This window comes from Centrocercus urophasianus, unplaced genomic scaffold (genome assembly GCF_019232065.1).
Source record: "Centrocercus urophasianus isolate 14NV4802_14NV808 unplaced genomic scaffold, USGS_Curo_1.0 seq_36, whole genome shotgun sequence".
Taxonomy (NCBI): domain Eukaryota; kingdom Metazoa; phylum Chordata; class Aves; order Galliformes; family Phasianidae; genus Centrocercus; species Centrocercus urophasianus.
The window spans coordinates 486,005-512,129 of NW_024884933.1; the positions used below are offsets into that span (position 1 = coordinate 486,005).

The following is a 26,125-nucleotide window of genomic DNA, read 5'->3' on the forward strand; positions in this document are numbered from 1 at the left end:
ATGGAGGCGGCGGTCGCCGCGCCGGTGAGTTCCCGGGCTCCGTGGGCGGGTGCCGGCAGCGCGTCGCTCACGGCGGGTATCGCTTCCCTGCAGGCGGAGCCGCCGGTACCGGCGGAGGACGTCCGGCGCTGGCTGCGTGCGGAGGGCGCGGATCCTGGCGACCCGGCGGAGGAGCAGCTGTGTCTGGCCTGGCGGCTGCTGCGGCGCGCCGAGGCGCGGTTGGGGGACGCGGAGCGGCGGCGGGCCGAGGAGTTGAGAGAAGTAAGGGATGAAATGGCTGGGCTCTGCCCCGAGAGAGACGGCGGGGAAGGGAGAGAGGCTGGAATCGCGGGACGGCCGGGGCTGGAAGGGGCTCACGGAGCTGCGTCCCCAGGTGGAGCGTTACGTGGGTCACGTCCGCGGGCTGAGTCGGGAGCGGGATGCGGCCATCGCGGAGTGCGAGCGGGAGAACGAGCGGCTCGGGACGGAGCTGGCGCGGCTGCGGCTGCAGCACGGTAATCCAGCGCTGCGCGGCAGGGGTGCGGGCAGCTTTCCTGCGGGGCTTTGTGAGACTGGTGATGTTTGGGCGTAGAAGAATTTGATGAGGTTCAATTAGGGTGAGCGTGAAGTTCAGCAGATGTGGAGGAATAACTGCGTATGCAGCCCCTGACCTGCACTGATGTGGCTGGAGAGGAGCTCTGCTGAGAAGGACCTGGGTGTCCTGGTGGCCACAGGCTGACCATGAGCCAGCAGGGCGTTCTTGAGCCAATGGCACCCGGGGTGCATTGCACAGAGCGTGGCCTGCAGAACGAGGGAGGTTCTCCTCCCCTCTGCTCTGCCCTGGGGAGGCCACATCCGGAGCACTGGGCCCAGTGCTGGGCTGCCCAGTTCAAGGCAGGCAGGGAACTGCTGGGGAGAGCCCAGCAGGGCTACAGAGAGATCGGGGCCTGGAGCATCTCCTGCATGAGGAAAGGCTGAGAGCCCTGGATCTGCTTAGAGAATCTCAGCAATGTTTGTATCACAGGGCAGGTGTCTAACGAATGATGCCAGGTTCTTTTCAGTGGTGTGCAGGTCATTTGGTCCAAGCCACAGCTCCATCAGGTGCTCAGAGCCCCTCCAGTCCCTCTCCAGGGCACCACCACCTCTCTGTGCATCCCCAACCCTGAGCTAACTGACAACAAACCCCTCAGCCGAGTGCTGAGCTGTGTTCCTGCTAGAAGTGGTGGAGCAGCTTTGCCATTGGATTTGGTCTAGAGAAGGCCCATTTATTTAAAGAAAACTTTGTAGGACACCTGTGTATTCGCATTAGCAGTTCAAACCCTGTGGTTTGTGTTTACTTCAGTGCCATCATTTTGTTTGGAATATAGTCTCTTCCTTTAAATAATTTGCTTTTCTCTCAAACATAAGGTCACTCCTTTCTTGACTTACTCCCGTCTTCTTTTGAGCATGTTCTTACCATTAGCTCTTCCTTCCGTGCTGTGCCTTATCCTGGGTCTGTGGTGAAGGTGGGGTGAGAAGCACAGCTGGAACAGTTTCTTTGTTATGTGCACTTCATTTTGGGCAAAGATACAGGAGTTTGGGGAAGTTAATTGCTTTTTTGAGAGTTGGTTCTGGGCGGCCTGCAGATCTTAGGGAACATGTCTGACAGTGTGACTGTACAAGACAGGTGAGTTTAGCCCAGTCTGAAAATCTCACTGCTCTGTGGCCCCTTGGTTTCCTGGAGCCACTTGCTGCTGCAACCAGCACAGGGGTTTGTAATGATGGAGTGACTTCTTGCAAGCGTCGCTGTGGTAGAAAACTTTACAGATTTTTTTCCCCTCATCTTCCCCACCAGGTGGCAGGCAGGAGATGGAAACATCTCCAAAGCTTTGTTGGAATTTATTTCTCCTTGCTGGCTCTGCTCTTTTCCACTTTTTGTGTTTTTTAAGGATTCTCATGGCTGTTGGGCAGTGATTAACATTCAGATGAAAACTGAGTTCTGTCCCCATTGCTTGCTATTTGAGACCAGGTTGCTCTCAGCCCACCATCCATGAGGGCTTTCTGTGGCTGTACAGCACTTTTATGTGCTGGGGCTTAGCTGGAGGACTGCAGCTTTGCTGTCTCATGTGTGGGAGCAGCTTTGAATTGGAGGCTGTGGAATACCCCAGTAGCTGTGTCCTGGGTCCTGGAATGTTTGTGGCTGCATGTCAGCCTTTCCCTCTGAAAGCTCAGCCTGGGGGGTGGGTGCTCATGTTCTCAATGCTCACTCCAGCTGGACATCTGTGGCTCTGGACAGGATGTGCCTCAGCTGCTTGTAGTTCATGAGGGTTATTTCTTGGGCTGTATTTTTTTTTTTTTTCTACCACTTTTCTTTTTCCCTTCTGGTCCGTCCCCAGTTATTCTTCCTCCTTTACAAAGAACGCTGCCCATCTCTGTCTCTGTGCCTCTGCTGCCCGTTGTGTGGCTGCAGGGTTTGGAGCTGCATCTCTGCTGGCTCTGTTCCCTGGGCCTCTGCTTTTTGCTGGAATGTGTGCAAACCAGCCCAGATGATTCCTCCCAAGTGCTGTGGGTGTAGGGCAGGCAGAGGGCCTGGATGTAGAGGCTGGGTGTCCTCCAGGTCTCACTGTGCCTCATGTTTTGTTTTGTTTCTCTGTAGGAGGGACAAGATGATACTGCAGATCAGGCTTTATCAAAACAGGGCTGGAGAAGGGGTCTTGTGAAAAGGAAGGCCCCCAGCCCCCTGGGGTTGTTAAACAGAAATGTGAGTAAGGCGAGTCCAGAGGACTGGGCCTGGAGAATCACTGTAGCCATGCCTGGTTTTGTGTTGAGCTATTGATGCAGCTTCACCTCATTTGGTACCTCTGCCCAGATTTAAATTTTTCCTGTCCTCGAGGCAGCTCATAATCCATTTCTGATGGTTCTCATCTCGTGTGCCTCCGTGTTTTTGGAGGGCAGATCGATAACTCATGCACTGAATTACCAAAGCTTTTATGAAAAACAAATGTACCAGCAGTAAAACACAATGCAGTTGGAGCCTACTGTGATTTAAGAGCGAAACAAACAGAATAGTTGTAGCCTGTTTGTTGTAATAGCTGCATTGCTCACGTGTAGGCAGCATGGATGAGTTCCTGTTGTGGGTGTGATAGCTGTGAATGGCTTGTGCCTGTGTGGCAGGGAGGGAAACCTTGTGAAAGCAAGGCAACTTTGCGAATACAAAGCGTGCTTCCAAAGAAGTGGCTGTGCAGTGGGAATGCATCAGTGTGCTGCCATGACACTGATCATAGAGGATGTTTGCTGTCCTCAAGCATGAGTATGGTGGAGAAGGCTTTGGGAGATGCTGGTGAGAAATCAGGAGGATTTACAAGCAGCAGTCTGTGCTATAAACAGCAGGCTGCCCTCATCCTCTCAAATCTTTCTTTCTTCAGCCTGTGTAAAATGTCCAGATCCTCTTGCCACAGGCTAAATCATGTAGTGTCATTTTTGCAGATTGGGTGGAAGGCAAATTGATGCCCTATCCCTGGAGGCATTCAAGGCCAGGCTGGATGTGGCTCTGGGCAGCCTGGTCTGGTGGTTGGCGACCCTGCCTGTGGCAGGGGGTTGAAACGAGATGAGTGCTGTGGTCCTTTTCAACCCAGGCCATTCTATGATTCAGGTACCTTCAAGCAAAACTGCCAGCCAAGAAGCAGCTGCAGGAGGTCAGAGCTGTCAGGGCTGTGTATCAGAGCAGCTTTCAGAGGAGCTGCAACCCTGACTGGGAGCACAGGTGGGATTTGGCAAAGCCATGGCAGGAATCTGTAGGGCACGTTGGGTGTTAGGTGGGCTTTTTGATTCAGTATGAACTGTAGGTTCTTCCTAATGCTTATGGAGCAAGGGGTGAGTTAGTTTTTCAAACTAAACCACAAAATGCAATATTTTGTGGTTTGCTTCAAAGAGGGAAGCAGCAAATGAGCTGTATTTGACCTCTTTGTGAAACAAACTGTAATTCATAACCACAGGGAGGGCGAAGGGGAAACCTCAGGGTGTTTTCCATTCATAGGGCTGAACAGGCTGGCTGCAAAATGCAGAGTGGAAACATGGCATTGATTTGAGCCGTAGGGTGCGATTGCCTTGGGTCCCCTGTTAAACCCAGAGAGTAGGAGTGTGGAGCAGACGTGTCCAGAGCAGTGTAACTGTCCTAAGAGTACTAGAAATGCTTGTTGCACTTCCAATGTTTAGTTTTTTAAGCAGCACGACAGTGTGAGCATCCCTTCTTCCTCCATACGAACCCACAGCTCCTCTCGATTCCCATCTGAGAGCACGTGTCAACTTTTATCATCTAGTTTGGGCTAGAAATTAGGAGAGATGGTTGTTTTCTTCATATTCATCAAATTACTGGAGGAAAAGTGATTGCGAGGTTGATGAGAAATGAGCAACTCTGGCCTACACACCACAGTACTTAGCCATAACCAAGCACCAGCTTCTCTTGGCAACGCCGTTACACTCCATTTGCTTTGAAAGCCATTGAAGTCTTTCCCAGTGCAGTCTTTCCAGCTGGAACTTTGGGAGAAATGGTGAAGAGCTGTCAGTTAGATTCTAAAAGGGATTTTTACACCTTTAATCCTACAGGAGAGGCCTTGGAGGTTACTAGAAGAAGTCTGTGGGATTACAGCTGGTTTTGGATGAATGTGCATGGGGGAAAAAAGCGCTGCTCAGATCCACGTCCTCACTGCACGCTGAGCAACGTGGCATTTTGTCTGCTCTTTCAAAGAAAATGTTTGTCATCGCCTGCCCCTGTTTTCTTTATCTTGAGACCTTTCTAATCTGTTGTTTAGTTCCCACTGAACTGTGTTAGGAGTTAAGAGGCTCAAGGATAACGAGGTTGGTGAAGCTGAGCTGCTGGGTAGAGGGAAATGGCCTGAATAACTCACCCCTCTTAAGGGTGAGAAAACTCAGATGCAGACAGTCCTATTGCTTGTGGGCAGTGGGTATGAGCAGGAACATCAGGACAGTGGGATTAGGGCGGGAGCAAGGGATCTGGAAAGCAGGTGGAGAGACTAAAAGTTCTACGAGCCTTTGAAGGGTATGGGGAGAAACTGGGGCTGTTGTGAAAGGGAGCACTTGGTGGAGCTGGGATCCACAAGGGATCATCGGGCTTCCTTTCCTCCTGTGCTCACAGAAAGCCTTGCCTTGCAGAAGCCCAGCTGAAGGAGGTCCAGGAGATGCTGGAACAGGAAGGCTTGTCAGAAATAGCTCACAGTAATGCCAGTGAGCAGATTGCTTATTTACTGGTGGAAAGAACGGCGCTGCTGGAGAAACTGCAGGTTGCAGATGAGAAGTTGAACTCGCACAGTTGTGTCAGCAGGCTGTGTGCTGCACAGCTTCAGGTACGCCCTGCTTCAGCTGCTCGGGCTGATGGAAAGCCTGCTGGGGAAGAGAATGTCAGAGAATGTCTTTGGTCGTTTCTTTTTAAGTAAGATTCTGCAAATTCTCTGTGTTCACACTGATTCTTTTTTTTTTTTTTTTTTAGTAGGTTTCACACTTGTGTTTCTCTGTTTGATTTGCTCTCACATCTTACACAGGGATGATAAGCAGGGCTATCTTATTTCTAGTTAGAGTTCCTGCCTTGCTGTTGTGGGGTTGGTTGTCACTCCTGGTCCAAAAGCACCTTCGGGTGTAGGTATCTTCCTCAGAAGCAAAAAAACCTGCAGGGAAGAGCTCCCTGAGGTGCTGCCTCCCACTACCTAATAGGAAATGTCTCTCTGCAAATCCTGAGTGATCTGCCTGTGACTTTCTTGCCACTTGATACAAACAATTGCAGAAAGTTGTCTTTTTTTCTTGTGAAGCACTGTAATAAAACTTAACCTGGTTAGGAGGAAGCAGAGCTGTAGCTCACCAGTGAAATGCCAGTTAACCACACCTGCCCTGGGCATTCACCCACTGTGATCAGATTCACTCTTCCTTCAGTGTGACGACTGATAAGAGAAATAGAGCCACGTCAGCTGAAGGATGCAGATGCTTGTAAGTCTGATGTTGAATCCAGGCCATCCTGCATGGAGCTCCTGCTTCTGAAGATGCAGCTGATGCTTACCCCTGTTAGATGTAGGGGCAGGTTCCATCCATCACTTCAAAGAGCAAGCAGGCAGGGAGCATGACTGCAAGAAGGGCTAGAACAGGAATTCTGCATTGATGTTCATGCTTGTAAGATGGAAGCTGCTGGTTAAGCACTCTGCTCTCTTTGGGAGCATCACACACATTCTACACAATCATGAGAGCCACCACGGTGGTTCAAGGTAATAGAGCAGTTAACCTTTTAACTGGAACACGTAATCTTTCTAATCCTCAAAAGAGCTGCTTCATGCTTGTTCACTCTTATGCTGGAAGCCCAGAAAAGTCTGGGTGTAGACGTGCATTTTCGTGTAGCTGTCTCTGACACATATGAGGTATTTTTGCAGGGATGTGGGATATCTCTGATTGAAACCTGTTCTTATTAAGGTGTGATTATAGCACCTGCTAATCAAGGCACGTTAAAACTGAAAATGCAATGTGCTGGTGCCCAGGGATGCATGGCAACATGCCTTCTTGTGCTGATTTTTAAAAATTTCTTTCTGTGCAAGGATGAATTTGCTCACATTCATCAGGAGTTGGAAGATGAACTCCAGCAACAGTGTGAATCCATGCAGCACACTGAAGATGCAGTAAACGAGGTAATACATTGACATATTAATTGCTTGATGGCATGGCACGTAGGTGAGATTTCAAGCAGTGGGTCTGCTCTTCAGCACACTGTGAGGTTACTTAGAGATTTGTGCTGGTGAGGTGTGGGTGAGCTTGGAAACACAGCCAGTGCAATCGTGTCAGGTTGGTGCTACTTAGTGGACTGCATCGTTTCGAGGGGGGAAAAGCAGAGCTCTGTAGGAAACAGGCATGGCACACCATCTGATGTTTGCATTTTGGCATGTTCCTCTTGCAACATGCCTCTATAAGCTCTGTTTGTGTGGCCAGTACTGTTCCAGTGGGTCAGGAGGAGCATGGAGCCATCTGTGGTCACTGTGAGAGTCATCTCACTTCCATTGCAGCACTAGCTTGTGTGTTTCAGCCCTACAGGAAAGAGCTGGAGAGGGAGCGGGCATCACGTTTGAGAGTAGAACAAGACCTGGATGAGGCCACACAGAGGCTGCTGATGGCTCACAAAGAGATCCAGAGGCTGACAGATGAGCTGGCTGCACAAGGAAAGGAGCAGAGCAGAGTAGGTAAGAGCTCCTATTGTGGCTGCGTGCCACTCCTTGTTACTAGCTGGCATTTAGCCCAGCCCTGTTCACTGCAAGCCTTGCACTTCCTTGGTAGGATAGTTGGAGAAAGGCTGTCCTGCCTGTAATGTGAAAAAATCAGTGTCAGATTTTTACTCCGGTTCTGAGATCTGAATGCATCCAGTAAATGCAGTCAGGATGAAACCCTGTTTTTCTGGGTACAATGCCTCAAGCCAGATGCTTCCCTGCTGCATCCTGCAGGAGCCCCCCCAGCAAAACACGGCCCCTAGAAGCTTTTTCTCTGGGCTCCTCCAGTTGTCCCCAGCTCTGTGATAGGGAATGCCAGCATTTGCAGCAATTAGCTTGCTCAAGGACACTGCTAGCACCTGGGCAGTGTTGCTGTGCGAATCACAGATCGTGATTCTAACCTTGCAGCTTTCACAATGTTCAGATGTGTCCCTAACCCTCCTAGCCTCCAAACCCATCGTTACAGCTTTTCAATCAGGGGCACTGAAACGAGCGCTCTGCAGTTGTCTGCTCTGGTATCGACTGACACGCGTGCGTCTGCGGGCACAGTGATGTGCTGTGCTGCAGCCTGCAAAGGGCACTGCTTCCCCAGATTTCGGACGGGATGCAGCATGACTCCTCTCAGTGGATCTCCCTAAGTATCAAATGAATCTAAGGCTTTCCAAACTGTGAGTAAGGGTTTGATGCTTGCTACGTCTGTGTGGTTTACTGTGCTATATTAGAGAGCAAGATGAGTGAGTTCTCCCCATGCTTTCTGTCCTGCATGCCTTCTCTTCCCTGTGAGCTGCAGAGCCATGAATAAACAGATTCTTTGAAGATCAGACATTTTGTTTCTATTCAGTAAGGCTCCACTGGAGCAGTGTATTTTGATTCAACCTGCAGCTGCCTGTTGTGTTAATGGGAAAATACAAGATTGCTCCTGGGCAGTTTGTAGCCCCAGTATTGAGTCTTTAGTGATGGAGATTAGAGATCTTAAATCACTGGTTTAAAGTGGTTTAGCTGCACACCCCTTGACTGACTCTTTTTCTTACAAATTTATATTTAACAGAGAAGTGCATCAACAATGCTGTTGAGTTTTGTGTTCAGAAACCTGTAACCAGAGCAAAACTGTCTTTCCTATTCTTACAGGAGCTGCCCCGTGGTCAGTGCTGCAAGATTCTGGGAGCCAGGGAGAAGGCATGGATGAATGGAGGCAGAGTGGTAAGTCACCCAACTCACAAGCAGAGGAGATCCAAAATCATATTAAGGCTTTCCTTAGCAATAAAACAGGCTTTTTGGCCAAATGAAGGCTTTGATAGAAGGCTTTTCTTGTTTTTTGTATTTTTTTTTTTTTTTTTTTTTTTCATTTCAAATTACAGAAAGTGAAAATCCAATTGCACAGTCCTTGCTTGGAAGTGGAATTTGAGGTTATGGTTAGTTTTTTTTGTTGTTGTTGTTGTTGTTTTTTGCTGGATTGGAATGAAGACACTGGGTATAGTTTTAGTTTTGTCTGAGGAAAAGCCAAGTTTAAGCTGAAAAGGGAAAAATCTTTGTTCGTTTCTTTAAGGAAAACTGGTTTCCCACTGGTTACACTTAGGAGTAGCAGAGCAGTGTGCATGCACTTGTTAGACCCACTGCTATCACTGTGCTCCCCATACAGACATATTCTCCTGTTTCTTGCAGGTGAAATACTGCTCTGTGTTAATTCATCTGATGGTTACACGTGCTTATTGATTCAGGCTTTTATGGCCATCTATTCATCATGTCCTAGATAGCAATACATTAATAGTGAGGTTCTCTCTCTGCTCATAGCAAATAGTGAATGTCATGTAAGTTTTCACTCATAAGGAAACTTCTTCCAAACTGTTTTACTCTGAAGTACGTTTTGTGGGCAGGCACCAGGTTTGTCCGTGCTGCTGATTCTGGCTGTAACTGGAAATAGAGCATAGCTCGTGTGGTGGATGGCTGGGGGATTTCAACTCGAGACTGCTGTGCTCCTGCAGTAAAGGTGGCACAGCTTGATAGTGCTGGCATCAAACTTGGATCTCCAGCATCATAAACCTCTGTCTGAGTGAGAGAACTGTGCTCCCACGTGCGTCTGTGCGCACTCTGCTGTCACACAGCTGTGCGTAAGGGCAGTGCAGTTTCAGAAATTCGTGTGATAGCTCTGCTCTGAGCTTGCTGGAGGCGAAGGGCTGAGGCAGTGTTAGAGCTGGTGACCAGTCCATGTGCTGTGTCCAGACAGGACGGAGCTGCAGAAGGCCATGGAGCACAACAGCAGGCTGGACAAGGAAATCCTGGCGCTGCGTGCGAGGGTCCAAACACTCGACTTGGAAAGAAAGACATTCCTTGATCTGGTGAGTGCCCGTCCAGTTCTGGCTTGCTCTCTGGGTCAGCAGGCTGCTGACAGCTGGCATTCCTGGGCTGACTGCTGATGTTCAGCTGGACTCCTTTCCCTGCTCTGCCTCTGTGTTTCCCTTCTCTTTGCTGTGAGTCTTTCCAGAACTGCAGTTCTGATGTCACGTGGCTCACAAACATCCAGAGTCAGAATCACTGCTCTTAGTTAAATGGTTCACATAATGAGATTAGAATTCTCTGAATGCAGCAATCTTTCTCAATAGGATATTTCCTTAGTGAGGTGGCCAGTGGGGAGTGAATATAAAGTCTGATTTGGCACAGGTTTTGCCTCTGTCCTTAGCTCTCAGATTCCCTAGTAGTTGTTCAGCAGCCTACAGCTGGTTCTCAGGAGTTTTATTTATGTCATCCCACATCTCGCTGTTCTCCTGGATTAAAGCTAGTAGTTTTAAAATAATGTAAGTATCATTGAGAATACTGTGCCCATCTCTTCCAGACAGTATCAAGGACTTACTTTCTTGAATGAGATTTATTAACATTTGAGGACTTCAAACTTTTAGTATGCAGTTCTGCTCCTTGCATTCAAAACATGCTGACTCTTAGAGTTATGCTGTCATCTGAAACTTGGATTTACAGGGCAGTCTGTCCGTGCACACGTAAGTATATAGATACCAGAGATGCATCTAAGATTTGAGATTGACTTCTCAATGCAAAAAAGGAACGTAGCCAGACTGAGATCACTTCCAGCCAAACGTGTTGTCAAGCTGAAGTCTAAGATCTTTGTTTCTTAGGAAGATGAGGTTTAGCTGTTGATGAGAGAGCTGTCATTCTAACCTGTGAAAGCTGCGAGCAGACTTTGTTGTGAGCCATGGGAGCTGTGTGTCCTGAAGTCATTTTTCTGTCTGAGAGCAGCATGGGCAGTGGGGGAGCTGCATGCTGACCTCCCATGCTTCCACCTCGCTGGGCTGAGGCCGCCTGGCGGTACCAGCCGTGTGAGCTCAGCAGTCCCTCAAGCTGAGCAATTAATATTAATAAATCTTCAGTTTATCAGCTTGAGGAGGATCTTAATCCCATAAGGCAGAGAGATGAACATCCACCAAAAGTACGAGTGTTTTTATTTTGAAGGTTGAACAGCTGAAAGAGGAGATCAGCGAGTATCAAAAGGGCGAGAAACGAGGATTCCCCCTGCCCACACCAGGCAAGACTGAAGAAGTTGCAGCTTGTTCACTGCAGGTATTTTCAAGTGCCTTTTGTTTGCCATCACAGAAAGCAGATCCTTTCTGTGTGTGTGTAGATGTGTAGAGCAATCTGTTGGTGTAAGCTAATGCCCACTGCTGCCTTCCCAGTCGTTACAGGTCTGGGGGGTTTTACTCTTATGGCTGGTGGATTATCTTAGTACAGGCAGATGTAGCTTGTGTCCCATTCATTTGTTAGAGACTTGGGCAGCTTTAAAATCACATCATGCCAAGATATTTGTCTTAATTGCACGCTAACTTTTCATTTTTTCTTGATACACAGGGCACAAAGGATGAAGGGAAAGCTGAAGGGGATTGCATTACAGGCAAAGCTGGCTCAGATCAAGAAGACAGATGTCAGGGTAGTGAAACTCTTCATAAAAGGTTTGCAATGTAGAAATCCTTAATACATTGTCTTTTTGGATGGCTTATTTTGCATTCTGGTTGCTGTTACTCTGTCCTACAGAGTGCATTTAAGAGTTGGGTTCATTCGAGTATCCTTTGGTACCAGCTTTGTTTCTTTGCTCTTGAATTAGAAAGTTTGGAGGTAATGCAGTCCTGAGTGGATGTGTATCAAGAATGCAGGCTGTTTTCTGGCACTTTCTCCTGTTTTCTGCTTTCCTAAAAGAGTAGATGTCAGGTTTTTGTGGCTCCCTGCAGGCAGAAGTGTTGTTTTTGAAATTGTTTTGCTGCTGGGAGGGTTTTCTCTGGATTTGATTGCTGTTCAGGGGATGTACAGAGACACTTGGCTTTCACACTTAAATACATTAACTGGGATTTTAAGGGAAGACAAAGCTTCATTCTCAGGTGGCCTGCTCAGGATGTGCTGCTGCTAAGCCTCTTCTAAGGGCTTCAAGGAGGAAAGGATTGTCTGATCCCATCCCACACAGCAGTTCCAGTCTTGGTGATGTTTGTTGTTGTTGTGCAGGTGTCGAGAAGTGATTGAAAACATCGAGGGCAGGAATTCACAGCTCCTTCACAAGCTGCACAAACTTGAGCAGGAGCACGAGGATTTGGTAGAGCGCAATGAAGAGCTGGAATCAATTCTGGGAGAGACACAGATCCAAACAAAGCAGGACAAGGAACAGTTTGAGAGTGAGGTGGAGGGACTTCACCGGAAAGTAAGTAAGGAATGGGAGAAATGCTGTTTGGTTTTGATTCTAGCTGCTTGTCTTCTCTGCGTATGGATTGGTAAAATAAAATGATGCTGGACCTACAGCTGCATGCTGCTTTGTGTAGTTTGACAAGAAACACTACCTGCAAAGTCTGTCGCTCATACGATATTGACACTTGCTCGGAGGTATGCACACCCCTAAGGAAATACAGCAGCATTTTCCAGCTTCTCCCTTTTTGGCACTTGAACAAGCACTGTTAACAAGCTAATTTGTTGTCCTGCACCCGCAAGATCAGGCAACGTTCCTTTCACAAACAGCCCTTCTGTATGCCTGGGCTGTGCAACCTTCAGTTTCTTGTCTGAGCTGAAGCAAAGCCTTTGCGATTCAAATTTGAATTGCGTGATGTTTTCTCTGAAGGTATTTCCTTTGAGCCTCTTGTGTCTTGGAAGCATTTATTTCCCCTGAGAGGCTGTCCCGGATATCTTTACAGAGTACTCTTTACAGAGCTCCACATCAAGCTCCTTGAGGAGGTGCATTTCCACCTTGGATGGATGTTGCTGCTGCCCTCAGTTCCTGCTGAAGGGCAAGTTTGAGGCGGCCAGGACTTCTTTGGAGGCTCAGAAGGGGCAAGAGGTTTTTCTGATAGAAGGTCATGATGGAAGGCCTGGCTTTGGCGTCAATCCCCATTCCTCTCCAGACTGGCCTAGCAGAAGAAGTTGGTTACTGTGGGGCACTGGTGCTACCTGATCTGAAGAAAGATCACTAATTAAACATGCTGGTGATGAAAAGTTGCACTTCTTGAGCACAGCGTTTTGGACACCTGTCAGTTGCAAACACTGAAGCACTTGGGAGTATGGGGGCCAGGATCTGCGTTGTCTGGAGACATCCTTTCTGAAACTATTGGATTTGAGAGGACAGTGAGGTTTTCCTCATCACCCCTTCTCTCATCCTGCAGCATCTGCTGTTGCATAGAGCAGAGATGGCTGGACACAACTTTCTGAAAAGCTCTAAGGAAGCTGATGCATTTGGAGAGGCTCTGCTTCACCATGATCAAGAGGTGATCTTGCTGGTTTCTTCCTAACGTGTCCTGCTTGGTTTTTTGGGCACCCTCAAACGAGGGCAATCTGGGTCTTTTCCTGTTAGCAGGACAAGGCTGTTCAAAGGATCCTTTGACTTGAGAAGGTTAAGAAAGTCTTTATTTCCACTTATTTGCGCGTGACAATCTGCGAGTCTTTAGGACGCCATCGATCCGAACACCATGGTAGTTATCTCATTTACCAGAGCTGAGGCCGTGTCAGAGACCTCCTTGCAAGACCTGCTGAGTCATCTCCGTTGACATCTTGAATGTGGATTAAGTGATGGGTGAAGCTTCTCAGTCTGAGGCTGCCGCTGTTGGAGTGATCCTTAGACCTGGTGCGACGAGGGCTCCATCCTTCTGGAGATGGCTTTGTGAGGAGCACTGCTGCACGGCATTTGTGGAGCATTGCTTAGCAGGGCATGCAGTCCACCTCAACTGGGCAGCTGAATAGCTCTAAGGACAGGTCTTCTCCTCTAATCTCTGGCCAGAGAGCAGGGGAAGCCAGAAAACATTTTTGCTTCTAGGCAGGTAGGGAATAGAAAGCTTTACCCCCGAAACAGACTGTCAGGGACTTTCAATTTCCTTCGGTTGGCTGAAGGCCTTGCTGCTTGGCCAAGAGTTCCTCCCTTGGGCTGAGCAGCCTTGTCCCCTCTGACTGAGGCCAGGAGATGTTCTCTGGAGCTTCCAAGCAGCCAAGGAGATGCAAGGCTACAAATGGCAGCAGAGGAGGGGTCTGCAGGATGGAAGGGAAGGCTAAACCTTGGCTAGATGCACTGTCTGTACAGACGGAGTGCAGCAGAGCTGCATTATTCATCTCTCAGGCTTTTGGGTGCCTGGCTGTAGTGAGGGAAGAGCTGCACAAAGGCGAGTGCATTGGAGCCTGGAGAGAACAGCACTGTGGGTGTTTGCCAGGCTGCACCGTGTGAAAAGGACTTGGGAACCTTTTCTGCTCTGGCACACCTACCAAAGTGCTGGCTGCACGGGTTGCTGACACAGAACGGGGACGCAGGGACACAATGTGAGCATTGTTCTGCCATTAGAATGGGACTTACCTGCCCAGCTCAAATACTGAAAAGTTAATGGCTTGGAAGAAAAATGAGCTAAATAATGGAGATTTATTGAGATTTATCAGCTTTGGGAGCAAAGGCTGGCGGGGGGCTGAGGAGAACAGGTTTGCTTTGTTCCTGAGATCCCTCCCACAGTGTCCCTCCAACGTCCTGTTAGAGCTGCAGGCTGTTATCTGGTCACGGAAGGGGTTTCTGTATGAGCCCTGAGTGTTTCACCCCCCTGGGTTCCTGTTAACTCCTGGCTTGGTAAAATTAGAAAACAGGCTTGCTCGGCCTTTGAAACAGCAGGATGAAAGGTCTGCTGAAGCCAGCCTGTCTTGGCAGCAGTCCATATCCAGCCCTACTCCTCACTTCCAAATGTAGGATTTGTTCTGAAGTTGCTAAGTTCACTGCCTTTTGCAAGGGCTGGTTTGGCTTTAACCTGTGATTTGTGTGTGTTAAGATCACGAGTTTAGAGACGGAATTGCTTGAAGTGCAGAAGAACAGAACAGAGATGAGTGGGGAAGAGCAGGCATCCGAAGGAGCACAGGAGATGCAAGAGGTAAGGGGTTTTCTCCAGGAAAAGTGTCATTTTATTTGGAAATGTATTAAATGAGCCTCTCATGTGAATGCTCTTTATCAGTTTCTTCTGAGAATTTGTACCCCATCAGCTCCTGCCAGGCAGGTAGCTGCTTTCCCCCAAAGACATGCAACATGCCAGTCCAATACTCACAATAGCTCGTTACTGTGAGCGTTCTTTAGGAGATTTTCTTGCCTTCATTGCTACAAGCTGAGGAGCACACTGGCTTCCTTCTGAGGGGCGAAAGGTTTACAGCTGTAGAGGAACATCAAGACCTGAGGTTCTGTAACTTGCCAGCTAGACAGAGGGATCTGCAGGTTTCTTTTGTGGGGAAGTCAAAGCTTGTAGTATATGGGAAATCAACTTGCCCAGGCATCCTGCATCAGGTGAATGCTCCAGAAATATTCAGGCAATTCGAGGCATAATCCTGCTGGCAGCTTTTGGGAAACATTCTTCTCAGCCTCATCTTTCTAGAAAATGGAATTTCTGCAGTTTGTTTCTATTTTGCTAGGATGAGTGGTGCTGCGAAAGTGACTCACGATCTCACTTGTTCCAGATGCTGCAGAGCTGTCAGGAAACAATAGAAAAGTTGGGAAATCAGCTGGGAGAGCGCAGAGAATGGAGAAAACAACTTGCATCTGAACTTGAGCTGTTAAGAGAAGATCTGAAGGCTGACAAGAAGGTACTGAGCAGCCAGATGTGTACCAGCTACAGGTTTGCACTGCATTCCCAGGAAGAATGCTGTGAACATTGCAGTTTGGGAAGTGGGCAGTGCTCTTCCAGAGGGAGCTGCATGTAGTTCCTGAAGTGGGACCCCCTGCAGGGGAGGGATGCCTTTCTGGCTCCATAAAACATCCATGGTTGCCCTTCAGTGGTGTTGCTTGAATTCTCCTGACCCTTTTCTCTAGTCCACTGAGTTTCAAAGCTTTTTTTGGCAGCTGGTTTTAGATCCAGCTACTTTAGGGGGGCTGTCTCTGACTCCAAAGTGCTGCTCCTGTTGCTGAGTGCTTCAGGGCACATTTCACTGGAGGCTCACTGGGGAGCTCAGCACAGGCAGGTTAGGTGCTGAAAACCAGGCTGAAAACTAAGAGCTGCAGATCTGCAGCCTGGGTCAGACACAAGATAGGACCTCAGGGAAGGTCTTAGTAGGAGTAGTGGTGGTTGCATCTGTGACAAAGCTATTCTTCCCTCCCTGGGTGACCTTAAACCAGCTGTGAGTCATCATCACTTCGTTAAACATAAATAGAAACCAGTGGAGGTCTGAACTGTTGGTGGAACTGCACGCAGCCTTGTGGAGGGATGGTGTTACCTAGAGGGCAGCTCTTTCCTAGTGCTGTTAGAAGCTCACCTTGCAGACCAGGCCTTGCTGAGAAGTAGGTTAGAAAGTGGCTGGGTCACTCTGTATGTCAGTGTGTGAAAGGAGCTGTCAGGTTTGGACATGGTGGGAAGAGGAGGAGGAGCCACTCTAACCTCTGCACCCCAATATTTCCATGCACTCATCACCTGGGGAACTCGTGATGAAAGTCCTCTGTCCTTGAAAGCTTGTTTGTGGTTCTGCTTAAGCTGCAGAGGGAAGTATTTCTCTGTCACAGGGATGATGAAGTGAAATCCAATGGCCTCTGTTAGGCTTGCAGGTAGTAAGTGTTCTTCATGTATTTGGTAGGACCCTTGAACTTCACATATGCATTAAATTCTCTTTTTTTAGAGCAGCTGTAGTGGGAGAAATCATTTTCCAGCAGGGTGCTGGGAGTGAGCTCTGCATGAATTCTGGGCTGTTCTGATTAATACACATCTGGATGTCAAGACTTGAAGTTGTTCAGTGTTTTGCCAGATGCCCAAAACTCAGCACTCTTGTTCTTGTAGGTTTTAATAATGACCATGTAAGAAATGTTCCAAGAACTGATGCTCTACAAAGAGCACTTACATTTAGTAGAACTTCTTTTTTTCCCTTGGTTTTAAGAGATTTCTGGATGTTGCAGAGGAGAAAGCACTTTCTCTGAGCTTATAGTTAGGGGTATATTACATTGCTAACTCCATTCTTCAACAGGGCTTGCCTAATACAAAACCAGAGCTTAAAAGCCAGAGTGTCCAAAGAACTTCAGCAAGCAGAGATTTCATTAATGCTTCCCACGAGAGGCTACAGAAAGACAATGCTCTACTAGATACAGAGGTGAGAAGTGTAAAGGAATCACCATCGTTCCAGTGTCTGATGCGTGTAGAAGCTGCTTGTTTGCCTTGCTCAATATAAATAAATGCAGTTGTGTGTGGATGAGACCTGGAATCAGAATATTGGTGCTAGCATACACTCAGGAAGCATTTGCTTTGGATTTGGTCTCACCAGTGCTTAGCAGATACACCAGACTAGGCAGATGCTTGTTCCAGTCGAGAGTTCTGTGTCCCTGTGTGTTCCTTATCCCTTCTGTTCTTGCCCCTTCTGCTTGCAGTGCATGTTTGTTCTGTGTCCTGGGTTTTGGGTCTGTCAGTGCCAGGTGTTGGGGCAAAGATGACATTGGAAGTGGAAGGCAGCCATCCTCAGCATCCTCAGGTTTGTGTTGATTTGGGTGGAGAAATACATGCCTTGTACTTCTGCTCCTTTTCTGCAAGCTGCTTTGTAAGCTACAGTTTTGTAAAGAAATGTGGCACACAACATAATGCACTGAGAAACAGAGATAGCCAGCAGGAGGTGAAATCAGGTGAAGCAGTGGGATTTGGTGATAGCTGACACTCAGCTGCCTCCCATGCAGGTTTGTATGCTTGTCCTCAGGGGAGAAGAGCTGCAGAACGGCGAGGCCAAAGAAAATGAGTGGTGGTGTTTTCTGACCCTGCAGGTCTCTGAACTCGTCCAAGAAAACGAGCAGGTTGACAAACTTCAGCAGCAACGGGAAGATGTGAGTATGGATGGAAAGGAGTTCGAAGAGCAGGTGGCCAAAGTGGTGTTTTTGGAAGAGCAGATCCGGAACCTGACAGATGAACAAGAACAGCTCTGGTAAACCCTAACGAGGGCTGTGGTGCTTTCTGCCACTCACCTGTGCTGGCTGATGGTGGAGTTGGTGGATTGAAAACTTCATGCCCTGTTTCTTTTGGGAGGAATGGCCACAGCTGTTTGTGTCTTTTCTAAGATAGCGGGTAATCAGCTCTCTGTAGAGAGTTCTGGTCAATGAGCACCTCCTCAGCAAACCCAGGATAAGGTGTAAATTAGCTCACTGGGACGTGCAGTTTGGATCAGCATAAGTCAGACAGAAGGCTTTGGTGGGGCTGTGAGCCCCTGCTTCCATACAGCAGGTGATGGTGTAAGTGTTCCTGTCTGCTTGTGAGCCCAGACCACACAGACCCACACAAGTGCTTCTTTACCCAGCTGTGTAACCTAAATGAATGACTGAGAGCTCACCCTTTGGATACACACCTCTTGTGGATCGGTGTCTGTGGGAGTCTGACCCTTAACCAGAATTAATAGACCCAGGATTAAATCCCCTTTGAAGCCTCCAGAGAGCCTTGGCTATTGCCCAGAGTGCTGCATGAGGCTCTCACAGCCCTCAGAGGCTGATTTCCCTCAGATACATATAGTTACCACTTTCCTGTGCTATTTCTTCTTCAAGTTCTGAATTACTTGAAAGCAACAAGAAGAGGGAGGAGCTAGAAAAGCAGCTGAAGGAGAGCAATGAAGAAAAACAGTCGCTGCTGGAAGAAATCGCCCAGCTAAAGCAAGATATCCTGACTACCAGGGAGCAGCGTGACAACACGTCTGAGGAGGCCTTGAGGATGAATCAAGGCATGGTCCATAGAGACAACAGGTTTCTTACGTCACAGAGCTCTGCAGGCGGTTTAGATGGGAGCATCAAACAGGTATGGGCAGCTTTGCCATCTGCACTCTACTTTTTTCACTAATTTAGTGGCAAAATTGGAGTGGAAGCCAGTCCCTGAAGGGCTGCAGGACTGACAGAAAGGAAGAGCTCAGAGACTGATTTCCTTGGGTATGCTGCTGGGGAATGTGCAGAGCCATCGTGTCTCTCTGTCACGTTTTTAGATGTAATAGGAAGAAGAGATTTCGAAGACATCCAGGATGGAGAGTTTTAAGATAAGCAAGGATTACATGCGGGGGTTTGGAAGAGATTTGAGGATAAGAAGGCCTGCAGGCAGGAGTGAAAGCAGAAAAGTGAATCAGAGCTGCAGCGATACCAAGACTGTCCCATGTGTGCTGTCAGAGCAGGTTGTGACAGCAGAGAAAAGCATGTGGTTTGCCAAAGCAGGTTAGAAGATGTAGGGAGGGTGCTGAAAGAAATCCTCATAGGAGCAGGTGGGGAAACAAATCCGTAAGTGATGAGAGCCCTGAAAAGGGGTTTCCAGCCAGCTGGGCAACGACATGGGGAGGAACCTTTGATCTTCAGTAGGTTTCATTTGATCCCAAGAGCAGAGGGTGAAGAGAGAGAATGCAGATCAACAGGTGGCTGAAACTGATGCTGGGAAGAAGGATTTTGATAAAGCAGATGTGAGAAGGGCTTTTAGTTTGTGTACAGTGCTCTTGCAAGGCTGAAGAGCTTAATTAATGTCTGAAAGCTCCTGTAAATCTATTTGCCTGTAACAGAAGTGAGGGAGCACCCCGTGGTGTGCAGGCTGCTGTGGCAGTGTGTCTGTCCCTGTACTGCTGGCAGCACTCACTTTGTGGATCTGGGTGTCACCTGCGCTTAGAGACTGCCACAGAACTGGGGATGCTGTCAGAAATCACTCAGGGTCCGAGTTGTTTTGCTTTTGTTTGCCAGGTTAGTTTTAACAGGGCTTTGTTTCCTGATCCTTGTTCCTGCAGAGTCTGTCTGAAGAGAGATTCCAGCAGCAGGAGGAAAGGCTGCAGCAGCTGCGGCACGACCTGCGTCGGGTGCAGAACTTGTGCAGCTCAGCTGAGAGGGAGCTGAGATACGAAAGGGAGAAAAACATTGACTTACAAAAGCAAAATCTCTTGCTTCAGCAGGAATGCACCAAGGTAGGAAGAGAGCGGGGAGAGGAAAGCGTTGTGTTATTTCAGGAGCTCTGGGAGGTCTGAAGTGCTGATTTCAACACGTGGATCTGATTTACGTCCCTGTCTGGGCTGGTGAATGTTGGGGTCTGTTCATGTCTTGCTCTCACTCCAGTTTTCCCCAGGAAATTATTTGACCAAATAGTGTTTCTCTCATGCATGCACTGCCTCCAAATAAAGCATGGCGTGCTTGCTTGGCGTATTTTGCTTTTGTTCTTGTTCAGTAGCTGGTAATCCTGTTGCCCAGATTCTATATACTGAAGTGCAAACTTGATTTCTTTTTCTTTTGAAACTCAGGTCAAAGCTGAACTGAAGCAAGCCCAGACAAAGCTCTTGGACACGACTGAAACGTGCTCCTCTCTGTCAGCACAGTGGGAGAAGAGCCAGCAGAAGGTCAAAGAACTCGAACAAGAGCTCTTGAAGTGCTCCCAGGCTGAGAAATCGCAGAGCAGTTTTCAAGAGAGACTTGTGCAGGAGAAATCTAAAGTGTACGAAGCACAAAAGCAGGTAACTCATGAGGGTGGACTAACTCACCATCAGCGGTGATTTTAGCAGTTATGTGGCTGTAGTTCAGAAGAAGATGCACTGGCAGCTCATGAATCAATTTCCTGAAGTGCATTTCGCTAGGGTGAGATTGCCTGAGAGGCTGACTGTGTATTTTAGAAGACGTCAGTCATTAATGGGAGCGTAATTAAGGCAGTAGAAGGCAAATTGATTACCTTAACTCCTGTCTCTAAAGCTCAGTATTTCAGAGCATACTGCTGGGATGCTGTCAGGTGTAGGGAGCTTGCATTGTGCTCTCACTGACAACTCTTGCTGCTGTTTGCAACATGGTGAGTTGCAAAAACTCTGATATATTTTTTTTTTATGGCATTGATTCCTGCACTGATTGCTGGATTTGGTTTTGAAGTGTGCAGGATCACACAAAGTGTAAAAGAAGATTGTTGCTAATTCATGCCACAGTATCTGATCCAAAATCTGAGTCATTGGAAAAGATTTGCTTTTTGTGAGTGCTCTTGGAAACAAAGAGCTGCAGAAATGAGTATGTCTGCGTAGAAGCAAGCAAATCTTCCTTTCCTGTGACTCCTTTGATTCCAATACCAGCTTGTTAAATTTGAAAACTTTAATCCATGTCCAATTTTAATCTGAGCTCTCAAAGATCCAGCAAAAGCTGAAGGATTCACAGCACCAACTCCTGCTGGCAGAAGCCCGTGTTTCTGACAAGAAACTCCTGGAGGAGGAGCTGAAGGAAGCTCGAGGAAATGAAGCTCGAGTGCAGCAAGAGCTCCGTGAGGAGCTGCTGAAAAGGTACACAGAGCTGGGGGAGAGCCACAGCATTCCCTCTTTATGAAGCGTGAAAGGTTGGAGGGGGTTTTGGCTGACTCAGAAGGTGCAGCAGCCTTCCTGCCAGCCCAGTGAGTTGGGGCAGTGCTCATTCACCTCAGTGTTAATTGAGTTAATTAACTGTGCTAATTCACCTCTGGGTGCCAGCACTGCGGGTCCGGCTGCGTCGCAGCACGGCTCTGTTCACGCAGGGTTCGATGCTCCCAGTCCCAGCGTTCACCTTTTGGCGTGGCACTGGAACACGGCGACATCCAGGACTGATTTCTTTCTCCCCCCCGAGTCATGTGGGCTACATGCAGCGCACTGCATTGTTTTTGGAGCTCGCAGTGGCAGATGGTGAGGTGAGCTCGGTGTCAGCGTCTCACTGTCACGCCGATGTGCTTTTAGGAAGCTCCTGGAGCAGCAGGTGGAGGAGCTGTGGCAGCAGCTGCGGCATTCCCAAGAGACAGAGGCGTCACTGGCCAAGATGCACGTGGAGCTGCAGGCCAAGACTCTGCACGCCTTGGAAGATGACAAGAGAACTGACTCGGGCGAGGTGAGCTGCAGCACACGCGTGTCCTCATCACCCAACGTGAGGCTGAGAAGCAGAGTGGATGGGACCCGTGATGGAGAAGCTTTGGAGACCAGACTGAAAGGAGGCGGGGAGCCCCTGTGGCTGAAGGATGCGCAAAAATAGAGAAAATATTTGTTTTGCAGCACCTCCAGTGTCAGAAGGAGAGCCAGAAGCTTTCAGAGCAACTCTCGCTGCTGAAGGAGGAAAACAAGGCTCTCTATGAGGAAGGAGTCCGTCTCCTGAACCAGAAGGATCTGTATGTCAGGTGAAGGCTTAAGTGGGAAGGGATGTGGAGTCAGGAAAAAAACCCCACAAAACTACCCAGGAGCTGCTCTTTATTTGCCTGATAGTGACACCGGATTTGACTTTCTGCAGCCTTTCATGTCTCTCCTGGTTAGGACACGTAGCACTGAGAGATCTGTCTTAATCCACGGAGAGGTAACCCAGAAGAGCCAGGGCTGGGATTTGTAAAGCTGGGAGTCAGTTTGGGGGATACTTTGGGTCCTTTCCTCAGTCAGCTTCCACTTGGTTGGTGCTTAATGCAGTCTTGCAAGAAAAAAATGAACAACCAAATGGTCAGACGTGACAGTGAAAGGTGGAGTCTAGGAAATCGGTGCACTCGCTCTGCCTTCAGCTGTGTGGACAAACAGAGCTTGGTAGATGGCTGCAGCTCCTGGTTCAGGCTTGGAGATGCCTTTGTAAATGCAGAATGTCTTCTGCCTCGTTTTTGGCTTAAAACACAAAAGGGTTTCACATCTTTGTGTTTGTGCCTCCTCAGGAAATATAACGAAATGCAGCTCCGCCACAAAGACAAGATCCGCAGAGCCAAAGCAACGTTTATCCAAGAGGTGAAACAAAGGGACAGCAGAATTAAGCAGCTTGAAAACGAGCTCAGTGAGTCAAAACTCCAAGTGGAAAAGGTAAAAGAACTCATCGGGGGTTTCCCCACAAGGAAGGCAGGGAAAGCTGCCTGCAGAGTAGCTCTTCTCCTTACAAGGAGGAGATTGCCACAGTAAGCTTTGCAGAGCAGCTCCAGCAGAGGTGCACTTGCCTTGCAATGGCAGACAGGAGGCTTGAATAGTTAGAGCTGATGGTGTAAGAGCCACTTCTTCTAGCAAACCTCCTGGAAAGGGACAAAGCAGCCCTGAGAAAGGCACCTCGGTGCCTGTGGTGTGTTGGGAGAGACTGTGAGGTTTGCAGAAGATAGAGAAGAGCAAAGCGTAACTTCTGGTTGTTTCCTTCTGCAACGGTGCTCAGGGGAAGGCACTGATTGCACAGATCACTACTGAGAATGAGAAGTTACTCCAGGAAAGAAGGCGGCTCCTCCAGAGGATCACTGACCAAGAGGAGACCCCTTGGAGCAGCAGGTCTATGGTTGCTGCCCTGCAGAGCAGGTAGGCACCTAGCGATGTCCCAGCGGGATGCCCTGGGAGCCTGCCTCGTCCTTGCGTGTCTGCAAATGTGCTTTCTATGAAGAAATCCTTAATTTTGGCTGGAGGAAAGCCCGAATTGTGCCTCGCTCATTAGTGCTGGAGCTGTTGATTGCTGTGGGATATAATTAGGCCCTCTGCCCAGCAAAACTCTTGGCATACAGCTGAAGTCCATGGAGGCAAAAGGATCTGAAGTCGAAAGAGGAAGATCCTTTAGGAAGCATAATGGGGCCAGAAGGGAAATAACCTGCGCCTTGTTTGTGCAACACACCCAGAGTGAAGATCCTGGATGAGGAGAACATGCGACTGCATGAGAGCAAACTCCTCCTCTCTGGCCACGTGCAGCCCTCGCAGCGCGCGCTGAGGAGCAGCCACACTCCCAGCACAGAGGTGAGACCCCCTGGGCTGTGCTGATGTCAGCAGACAGCTGGCGGGAGCCATGTCCTGCTGGGAGGATCAGTGTCTGCAGCTGCAGTTGAAGTGCCAGAGAAGGGCTGGACCAGGGATGGAACGGGGATGCCAAGCATGCAGCAAACTGCAGTGGCTTGTTGGCGAGGAGGAACTTGTGGGGTAGCTGGTATGGCACTCAGATTACTATCTGGTCTTGCTTGTTAAGCAATGAACTTAGGATGAGAAGTCCAAGGGTGATCAAAGCATCCCTTAGAAGTACTGGTAAAGAGATTGGGAGCACAGGTAGCATTCTCTGATAAAAAAGCTTTTCCAAGCATGTCACCAGCAAAAGGACTAAAGAAAACATTGGTCTGCTGTTCAGTGAGGTTGGTCACCTCACAAATGGAGATGAAGATGAAGCAGAGACACTTAATGCCTTCTTCACCTCTGTATTTAACACCAGTGATGGGCCCTGGGATCTCCGGAGCCCTGAGCTGAAGGGCTGCAACCAGGGGGAATGAATGATGAGCCCCAGGGTGACTTTGAACTTGTCTGGGATTTGCTGCTAGAACTGAAACCAAGTTGGAAACAGTGGTTATAAATGAAAAAGGGCACTTTCAGGACCCGTATGGCAGTCCGTGGTGTTTTTTTTTTTTTTTCTGGTTGCTTGACCTGGGCTTTGGGGTTTGTTAGCTTTTGACTTAAGATTCAGACTCAAAGGACAGATTTATGCTTAGTGGCACTGTAGAGCTGGGGAACCTGCACTGGAGTGGGGGACGCCTTCTGCTCCAAGGCTGTACATCCAGGGTCTGACGTGCACCTCCTCTCTGTCCTTCCAGGACTTGAAGAGTGCCAACTTCTCTGAACGACAGCTGCAGAGTAAGGTGTCGGCGTCTCCCCGTGCCAGGTATTGTGGGGTAAAATGAGAAGGAAGGGATTTCTCCTTGCATGTGACAAGGCAGGAATGGAGCGTTTGGGCTCACTCGTAGCCCTGTGCTGCCTCACAGAGGTGTGCTGTGGTTGTGCGGGTGGCAGGAGGTCAGATAATGCTTTAAGAATGACTTAAGAGCAGAAATGTGTTTTCAGTTTCCCACCACGAGAGCCACCAGACTCCCTCAGCAGCCTGAAGCCCGTGCACGACACCAAGCCTGAAGGAGGAGCTGAGAGCCAGGATTCGTCCTTCTGCTTGTCCCCCTCTCAGCCTTCAGAGATTGGGTACCTGAATGTAGCCTCACCTGGAGACACCACGGCCTCCCAGCTGCAGGAGGAGAGTCAGAGCATGAGCTCTGAGAACTTCTAACCTGGGAAAGACGTTTGTGAAGTACAGACTGGCAGGGCTGCCAGGATTTGGACTCCAGTTGCCATGCAGTGTTAAGGATTGCAAGAGGGAGTGTTGCCAAATGACTTGATGATTTCTGTGGTAACTAAATTATGCAGCAGCTTTTTTTTTTTTTTTTTAAATTAACTTAGCCAACAATAAATGCGTGCGCGTCGTCTCTGACCTACCCAGAGGCTGGAATTTGCAGACAAACTCAGTACAATAGAAGGGGGGTGGGGTGAGACACGTGTTTCCCTGAATCCAAATTCCCTGCAAACTTTGTAAATAAAACTTGGAGAGATTTTCCTGTGCTTGGCTTTGCATCCGTGTTTCTCCGTTCCCCTCTGTCTGTGCTGAAGTGCTGCTTGCTTTGGCTTCAGCTGTGTGCAAGCATAGGGAGGGGAACAGGAAAGGTCTGAGGTTTGAAGGGAAAGAACTGTTTTACAGGGAGAGGAATGGAAGGCATCTGAGCACAGTATGGGGAGTGAGAAGGGCCATTGAGGGAAGAGGAAGGAATTTGGCTGCAGATGGAAGCGGGGAGGAGCTCTGAGTGCAAGGAGGAGGGGAAAGGGAACCGGAAGGAGCAAGAAGGGAGATGGAGAGGCTGAAGAAATGGAATTTGGAACGTGGGTGGTGAAAGGAGGGGATCTGAATCTGCAGAGAGGGAAATAGAGTAGATCTGAATGCTTACAAGCAGCAATGGAAGGTCTGCAAGGATGCACCCACGGATGGGTGGGAGTGGAAGGAGAGCTGATGTGCGCAGGGAGTGGGGAGGGGATCTGTGTGTGGAAAGAGGGAAGCAGAAAAGTTTGTGGCAGGTGCTGTGGGGGAGAGCAAATGGTATCTCGGGCTCCATCAGAAGAGAGGAGGCCAGCAGGGACGGAGCTGATTGTCCCCTGCTGCTCTGCTCCTGTGAGGCCTAATCTGCAGCACTGTGTCCAGGTCTGGAGCCCCGAGTACAAGAAGGACAGGGAGCTGTTGGAGAGGATCCAGAGGAGCCACAGAGACGATTGGGGGCTGCAGCACCTCCCCTATGAAGACAGGCTGGGGGAGCTGGGCTTGTTCAGCTTGGAGAAAAGAAGGCTGCGGGGTGACCTCAGTGCAGCCTTTCAGTACCTAAAGGGAGCCTGCAAACAGGAGGGGAATCAACTCTTGGAAAGGGGAAATGACAGCAGGACAAGGGGCAATGGTTTGAAGCTGAGGCAGGGAAGATTGAGGTTGGATGTCAGGGGGAAGTTCTTTCCTATGAGTGGTGAGGTGCTGGAACAGCTGCCCAGAGAGGCTGTGGATGCCCCATCCATCCCTGGAGGTGTTCAAGGCCAGGTTGGATGGGGCCCTGGGCAGCCTGGTTTAGCATTAAATGTGGAGGTTGGTGGCCCTGCACGTGGCAGGGGGTTGGAACTTCGTGATCCCTGAGGTCCCTTCAACCCTGGCCATTCTGTGATTCTGTGAGTGGGGATGGAAAAGATCTGAGCGGGCAGGA

General features: G+C 48.9%; 1 protein-coding gene across 1 annotated transcript; it reads left to right on the forward strand.

The window, feature by feature from the left end:
• CCDC30 (coiled-coil domain containing 30) lies at positions 1–24,786 on the forward strand. The gene is made up of 25 exons (XM_042831811.1): positions 1–261; positions 374–494; positions 5,131–5,321; positions 6,552–6,641; positions 7,034–7,187; positions 8,340–8,411; positions 9,432–9,547; positions 10,671–10,778; positions 11,064–11,164; positions 11,709–11,901; positions 14,483–14,581; positions 15,156–15,281; positions 16,647–16,769; positions 17,428–17,585; positions 18,196–18,442; positions 19,401–19,574; positions 19,905–20,114; positions 20,767–20,915; positions 21,339–21,486; positions 21,648–21,769; positions 22,283–22,424; positions 22,762–22,898; positions 23,210–23,324; positions 24,164–24,231; positions 24,411–24,786. The coding sequence occupies exons 1-25, from the start codon at positions 1–3 to the stop codon at positions 24,622–24,624; spliced, it is 3,639 nt and encodes a 1,212-aa protein (XP_042687745.1). The 3' UTR covers positions 24,625–24,786.
• Positions 24,787–26,125: the final 1,339 nt, after the last annotated feature.

Bases quoted from the DNA above. Each gene is read 5' to 3' on its own strand.
- CCDC30 (XM_042831811.1), top strand. From the start codon at position 1: ATGGAGGCGGCGGTCGCCGCGCCGGTGAGTTCCCGGGCTCCGTGGGCG. The intron at 495-5,130 runs GTAATCCAGCGC...CTTGCCTTGCAG, and splicing joins GCGGCTGCGGCTGCAGCACG to AAGCCCAGCTGAAGGAGGTC. The intron at 5,322-6,551 runs GTACGCCCTGCT...TTTCTGTGCAAG, and splicing joins TGTGTGCTGCACAGCTTCAG to GATGAATTTGCTCACATTCA.